Raw genomic sequence first — 8,246 nt, 5'->3', positions numbered from 1 at the left:
TTATCGCTTTAACAATATCTGCATTTGGTATGTACTTGTAATGTTGCTCTTGTTTAGAAGTCTCACTCTCTTTTGCCCTCGCCCTCTCCCCCGTCCTGTGCCCTCGAACTCGCCCTCGCCTTCGCTCTCGCCCTCGCCTTCGCTCACGTCCACGCCCTCGCCCTCCCTTCGCCCTGTGCCGTCGAACTCGGCCTTGCCCTCTCTGACGCCTTCACCCTCACCTTCACTCTCACTCTCATTCTCGCTCTCCCTCTCGCTCTCACTCTCACTCTCAGTCTCATTCTCACCCCCACTCTCACTCTCACCATCACTCTCACTCTCACTCTCACTGTCACTCTCACTGTCATTCTCAGTCCCTCTAACTCTCACTCTCTCATTCATTCAGAAATTAAAAAACTGTTTTTGCGCATGCACAATGAAATGTTTGATATATTCGTTCAACGCGTCGAAATTTCGCAGGGACGTATTTAGCTTCTTGCTGAGATCGATATAGGGTCAGTCGCCCTTCAATATTCCACTCTAGCCTAGAAAGGAAGGACTGCTGCCAGTAAAATGTTGGCACGTGCGTTCAATTTGCTTTTATAGCTGTTATAGCCTCATGCTACCTAGTAGGTAAGGGGGGGGGTAGATAGAGCTTACTTTACAAAAATCAGTTCCCATAGAAACAAGTATAAATCGTGCACAATTCTTGTGCAGTACCCTCTCCTGACAATCCGTTCTTGAGAATATACCCGATCACGATAAGTGGTCGAGGAGGGGGGGCTATGATTGGTAGAAATTAATTCCTTTCGTTGAGACCTTTCATTAGAGTACCATGAAGGATAAAACTAGTTCCACTCCCCCCTCCCCCTCCGCCCCATACGTGGATTAGAAGACAGAAAGAAGGGCAGTAGTTGGTAGAAAACGGTTCCTTTCGTTGCAACATTTACTTATAATACAATGAGCTCAAATTAATCCCCCCCCCTCCCCTAGGTCCCGTCGCTCACTGATCTCGAAAAAGAGACACGGGAAAGTTATACTTTGTACAAACCAATTTATTTCGATGAGACTTTTCATTAGAATAGCATGAAGGGTAGAACATGTGCCCCCCCCCCCTCTCTTCTAAAGTTTAACTTGGCGTGGGGGAGGAGGCCTTTTAGACAGCGAAATTTGATGGCCGTCTGGCACACCTTCACGGTATAGGTAAGGCTACTACTCTAGGACCATTCCCCTAGTAGTAATTCGAAAGGGCAGAAGTGGGTCCGGACGGACGGACGGACAAAACGCAAACAATAGCAAATTTTTTTAATTTTTAAAAAATGCGCTAAAAAGTTGTGCCTACGTATGCGCAATGAAGCATCATACTACTTTTAATTTGAAGTAGAAACCATCATCAATAACACATGCTGTTTTAGTGAGCCAGAAGTAGGGGGGGGGGGGGCAAAGGTTGATTTACAAAAATCAGTTCACACCAATCAATGGGGAGGAGGCTCTTTACACATAAACGTTTAAAGGTCGCGTGGCATACACTCAAAATCCTCCATTCTGCAGATATTTGCACTGAAAGCTTTGACGTTCCACTTGCCTTTTATGAGTACCTTCTTCCGACATTTCGTTGTCAAGATATTTGCGTCGACTTCACCAATATATAGGTATGTCTCGTCCAGTCGATTCATTTTGCCTTTTGAGAGTACTTTCCTCCGACAAACCGTTTTCGCTCTTAAACTTTTCACATCACCAATGGATATTGTTCTTCCAGATGTCCCAAGCGCCCTTTGTGAGTACCCTCTTCCGACAATCCGATGTGGATATATAAGGGAGTATATCAGATCACGATAAGAGATCGAGGAGGAGGACTGTGGTTGGTAGAAATGAATTCCTCTCGTTGAGACCCCCCCTACCATGAAAGATCAAATTAATTTTTAACCACACCTCCCCCCCTCCCCTCCCTGTCTCGCCCCTTCATCCACTGATTTCGAAAGAGTCGCGCGGGAAAGTTATAGTTTGTGGAAACCAATTCATTTCAAAGAGACCTTTCATTAGAATAGAAGGGTAGAGCCTGTGTACCCCCCCTCCCCCCTCCAAAGTTTGACTTGGCACGACTAAAGGCATGCGTATGCAAAATGTGAGACCAATATTGAAATAATAAATATTGGAAAGAAACCAATTCTTACAGCCAGTCTAGAAGGACAAAACCTAATTGCTACATAAGCTAAAAAAATGTCCCTGCTGGCCAGATGGTGGACCTACTCTGATGTCTAATTTGTAATCTTTTATTTCTTTCCAATTACGTTCAGGTATCTATGTTGGAAAGTCGGATTATGGACAATACGCTGCATTCCTATTGGTGGCCATTAACAAATGGAAAGTTTTAATTTATGGTGAAACTCAATTCGATCTTCGAATCGATCTCTAGCCGCTATATGTGAAGTGTTACTCACTATCACATGATACAAATACGTGTGTGTTCATCGACCTAGCACACGTCATGATAAATTAGCACGTTAATAATACAATATGAATTTTTTTACCTATACACAAGTTTTCCTCTAAACTAGGAGGAAAACGAATTACTTTAAATAAAACGTAGCCCGTTACAACGTAGGGATAATCGGTCTTTAATATGACACGTTACCGTGGAAAAAAGTGGTACCTACGAAGAAGAAGGGAGCGAGGGGGGATTCCAGGCGGAGTTTCCTTTAAGAAAATCAGTTCAGAAATCAAAATACTAATTGAACAGTAATGTTTTTCACAATGAAGCGGCTACCCTTAGTTTTTTAGGTATGATGATTTCATTGCCGTTTCTATTCGCTACGTTTCTGGTCTATGCCGTCTTACCTGATCTGACTCTGCACGCAAAATGTCTCATGTGTTACGTCATCACATTGGGCCTAGGATATGCGTCATTATTATTTATACAATTCAATTCAAGTCTCATCGAGGACGCTTCTTGCGCAACAATTGGTAAGTTTCCTACCTGTACATAAAATAGGTGTGCATTTCGTTTCAAGATAGACGAAAACTTGTCCCTACGAAAACGATCGAGATTGGTTGCTGGCATTTGGTCTATCTTGAAAGTGGATAATCTAAAATTAGTCCTGGTAATATTCATTTTAGGCATAAGCTGTTACTACTTTTTGATGACATCTTTTATTTGGATGAATGCCATAGCAATTGATATATGGTGGACGTTTAGGTAAGCAAACAACACTAATGGATGTAGCTAACGTGTAAGTAAAGCGAAATTTTTTGTTTTGGCCGTTGAGAATAAGTAGTTGAGCTTTGAGTTATTCACATTGATAAATTACCGTTGTACTCTTGTAATTTAGGGTTTTAACAGAAAAACTTTCATTAATTGTCTTTAACATTTTTACCGGTAGCCGTTCACACCTTTTATAAACAAGTTGGACTTGATTAATAAATTAGTCTGGTTTTACGTAACTTGCCACCACAAATCAAACGCAACGGATTGTTTTGCCCCTTGGACCCAAACGCTTTCGTAGTAACAATTTATTTTGAAGGCAAGGTTAAGTAAATCACCGTTTTTTTGTTGCGAGGTCAACGATTCTCCCACACAGCGAACTCAAATTTAGCGCACACAAAATCACAATATGTATAAAGCGCGATCGAAAAATGTAGCACTCGACCTTCATAGATTTTCAATCCTGCTATCCTACTAGATTTTTACTTAAATACCACGCCGGATGCGAAACGACCGACCTTTCCCTGAACGCAACTCTTGTGGAAAGCGTGCCCTCTCAACCAATACAAATCTCGACGTACGTACGTCTGTGAGATCGTGGCAACACTGTGCCGTTTTGACATTTATTTGCTAAAGTGACCACCTGTTACAGTTTTCAGTTGTCGCCAAGAGTTTCTAAGAGCTTTTATGTGCACACATCAAAGACGCAAAAAAATAACAAATCTCATTTGCAGCGGTTTGCGAAGACTCTCCGGCTCACGCAAAGAATCGGAAAGGAAACATTTCTTTTTATACTGCGGATACGCGTGCGGCGCTTCATTTCTACTGATTTCCATAGTGGTCGGTTTAACAGTGGGCGACGTAGACCAAAAGGCATGGTATTACCCTGGATTTGGCAAAAACCAGTGCTGGTTCAAGGGGGAGATGGCACAATGTTTATATATTTACGTGCCATTGGCGGCGATCATTATAGCCAATGTTGTACTGTTCGCAGTCACTGCTTTCAAAATTAAACGTGTCCAAAGGGACACGGCCGTGTTGAGGAAAGAGGACAAGAGCTACGAAAATGATAAACAAAAGTTTGTTTTCACTTCCAGCGGTTGGGAGATTGTTATTAGGTGTCGTTTGTAGATTCCACTTGTTTCTAAAACTAATGCTGGCAATGGGAGTGAATTGGACCACAGAATTTGTGTCGTGGTTAGTCAACTGGCAAGTGGCTCATGTACCACCGTCCGTTTGGTACTTAACGGATTTTTGCAACGCCGTGTATGGAGTGTTGATTTTTTTCTTGTTTGTGTTTAAGCGCAACGTATGGAAGCAGTTGAAGAGAAGGTAATTACGTTGACTTAATTTTTAACAACTTGCTTCCTTTTTAGATACTACATGATAATAGGAAAACCACACCTTGCCAGATCTGACACGGAAACCTCTACCACAAGATCTTGAAACAAAACAGCTGATAGGACTCTTGCTATGGATTCCAGTGTTGTATCCAATGAGGTTTCATAAACTTCATAAACTATGTAGTCTTGAAAACATTTCAAATTAAAGGGTTGTAAAAATCTTCGTCAGTTTATGATGGTAGGTAAAGTAGAATGCTTGAGTTACAGCAAGCTAGTTGAGTGTGTCAAGCGAATACTTTTGTCTACATCAAACACCACCACTCGCACATCAGTCCCCGTAACTCATTTCATTCTCGCAGTTTGTCTACTCTTTTAGGGAAGCCATAGGATCGTTAGCATGCCCCATTTTATAACTGTCCCAAATCTCATCTACGGATACCATTCCCACGAATAACTATACTAAAAGAAATTCTTTCAGTTGCTAAAATAAACAGAATAAAATGAATTCTAACAATTAAATAGAGAGCTCGGGCGCCATTTGTAAGGTGTGTTTTTGGTATTGCCTTCGGGAAAACTCAAGCCGGCTGGTCAAAGGTTAAAAGACGTAAAGGACGGATAATGTAGCAGTTAAATAATATAAGCCGTTCACGGGCTTTATTTTTCTGGTGATTTAAGCTTATAGGGTTGAGCATGGTGAGGTTGCCCAAGTAATCGGTTGTAATTAAATAAATATTTACCGTACACTCTAGATGGATGGGAATACAAGGATGCTTTCACGTTAGCTTATTTTTCCGACCCAGGGGAGTATCACTGAGCTACCGGGAGCCAGTTGAATACCTCAGTAACTACGGAGGACGATGACAATTATTGTATGTGTGTCAAGGGATGTCACATTCACTTTATGGGACGGTAGCATGCGACATCTAACGTAGGAACACTTATTACAGGTATTTATGTTTTTAAATTTTATTTTATAGTGGGCGGAGTGCTAGCTAATTAGCTACCCTTCCCACTCAACCCGCTATACAATCACATACAGCCATGCCTTACCTAGGATTCGAACCCAAGAGCCTTGTAGTCAAAGTTAGAGCTACTAATAAACTTATCTGAGCTACGCAGGTCGGCGTTATAGAATTTTCTTAAAACCGGAACGACAAACGTCGTAGCGCCTATCGACGTACCACTTTCCACGCTACCGTCCGCAGCTTTCGTCGTCATCAACACGATGGACGAACTAGTGGTCACTCTCCAAAGAGTCCGAGACGACACGAACGACATTTTACAGGGCTCGTTAGTTCGGGACGGTGTTTTTGACCGTGGATTTGAAGCCCAGACAGTCTGTTGCCGGTTTCGCCGGAGTCAAAAGCACTCACCGTTTTCTTTACTTCCGACGGAGCGAACTATAAAATTCGAGCTATCCCGTTTGGATTAAGGAACGCCCCGGCGATCTTCCAGAAGTTGATGATCCAGGAGCGGTTGCTCGGATCAATGAGACGACATTGTGGTACATTAGGACCACCGGAAAGTGTACCTTGAGAACTACAATGACAGGCCACCAAATCACCGCCGATTGAAACCAGCCTACCGGAACATGTCGCAGCCCTCAGCACAATACCAGGCCTGCGTGTTGGGGTTGAGTAACTGGCTGCGCGACTACATTGTTATAATGCCCTTCTGGTTTTCCAACGTAGCCTAGGATTTACTTGGCAGCTTTCCCTCAAAGGAATCTTCCGAGCGATCCAAACAACCTTTTTGAAGATCCATTTGAACCTTTCGGCAGTGACGGAGGGCTGTGAAAATTGTGTTTCAGTCAGATAAACTAAATAAAAATTGACAGGTCTGGGCGTAACCTCCGCATCCTTTTAAATGTTATCCATATGATGCTTTTATTGTCCTTGAAGTATCTCTCAGAGCTAATCCTTTAAGAGCCTATAGCTGTTTTTAAAGATCGCCACTACTCTAAAAGGATCTTCCAGTATTTACGTATTTACGTATTTATATATTTATGTATTTATGTATTTATGCATTTATGTATTTATGTATTTATGTATTTATGTATTTATGTATTTATGTATTTATGTATTTATGTATTTATGTATTTATGTATTTATGTATTTATGTATTTATGTATTTATGTATTTATTTATTTGTTCCTCTTGTTCTCGGCAATAGACTTACGCTCATTTACAGCAGAGTAAGTCGTGTAAGTTGATCTCACTGTCTAATTTCAACTATTTTAATGACGTTGTAAGTTCTGATTTTTTCAGCTAGTACACTCATCCTATTCGGACTTCGGTGTCACTAGGTCCTAATGTTATGTCGGTGGAACTCACGGAAAGTAGCGTACGAACAACTCTATAACTAACAGAGATTCTTTCAGAGGATAAAATAAAAAGAAACAAAAATAACTAGCTCGGGCGCCATTTGTAAGGTGTGCTTGCGGTATTGCCTCCAGGGAAACTCAAGCTGGCCGGTCAGAGGTCATTAGATGTAATACTTATAAGTAGTTTAATTATTTAGGAATATACGACAATATAGGCAACGTTAGTTGCATCCGCGGTTCATGACTATGATGGCTGGTTGCGTCGTCGGGTTTGTTACATCTCTGGTTTACCATGAAAAGAGCCCTGTTTCTAAATAAAACCGGCTATCATTGTCCTGCCACACGCTCATAAAAGAATTCTACTCATACCTCAAACAACCCGGTATTAGGGAGCCAGTTGAATCCCAACGGAGGACGATGACAATTGTTGTGCTTGCATCAGGTCCACCGACCTAAAGCACAAACCCCAGAGCACTATTCACCGTGGAAACCGCAGGTTTATTTAACCTACCAGAATGGACGGATAGTACCTCAAAATTAATAGATCTGGCGAGTTGCTGGTCGGTTAGTAACCTCGGGAAAAAGTGTTTCGGTGAAATACAAATTCAGTCATTTATAAGAGACAAGGAGGAACACAAAATAGAGGGGATATAAAAAAAGTTCACTTTATGAGACATCTAACGTAGGAACACTTATTACAGGTGTTTACGTTATAGATTTTCCTTACAACAAGAACGACAAACGCCCCGATCGACGTACCACTTTCTACGCCACCGTCCGCAGCATTCGTCGTCATCAACACGACGACCGAACTAGTGGTCACTCTTCACAAAGACACCAGATCCCTTCGACTGACCAACAACCACCAAGGATTCCCAGCAGGTCTCTGGCTCCGACTACTGATCATATTCGCCTGCACCTTCATAGATGGTGGCGCACCCTCTACAATCGCTCCAACGGCCTATCACATTCGGCTTCGCTATACCACCCCATTCCGACTGCCGCCATACCGTTACTGGTAGTCATTACCATTGCCCAGAAAGTCGAAGCAAAGCTGACCAACTGAATCAAAGGGTTTAGCTCTAGTGGCAATCCTAACAAGACGGCAAACTCTCATCGACTAAAAAAAAAGGGTACCTCGAGAACTGCAACGAGGTACTTGGGCCACCAAATCACTGCTGATTCAAACCAATCTCTACCAGAACACGTCGCCCCTGACTAACTTTCATTAAAAGGAATCTTCCGAGCGATTCAAACAGCCCTTTTGAAGATCCGTTTGAGTCAGATCTATCCAAACCGAAAAGATCACCGCAGAGTATGTCGCTATGACGTCAAATACACTACTTCTGACTATATAAGGTCACATTAATAATGAGACACATATTGCTTTATAACCTTA

General features: G+C 42.1%; 1 protein-coding gene across 1 annotated transcript; it reads right to left on the bottom strand.

Annotated features, from left to right (window-relative positions):
* LOC116165750 (neurofilament light polypeptide-like) lies at positions 1-381 on the bottom strand. Its single transcript, XM_031480416.1, has one exon. It carries the CDS (start codon positions 379-381, stop codon positions 1-3), a length of 381 nt encoding a protein of 126 aa, XP_031336276.1.
* Between the last annotated feature and the right edge of the window lie 7,865 nt (positions 382-8,246).

Source organism: Photinus pyralis, unplaced genomic scaffold, assembly GCF_008802855.1.
Source record: "Photinus pyralis isolate 1611_PpyrPB1 unplaced genomic scaffold, Ppyr1.3 Ppyr1.4_LG3a, whole genome shotgun sequence".
NCBI lineage: Eukaryota > Metazoa > Arthropoda > Insecta > Coleoptera > Lampyridae > Photinus > Photinus pyralis.
The sequence above is the reverse complement of the archived record's forward strand: the minus strand, read 5'-3'. Positions and strand labels throughout refer to the sequence as shown.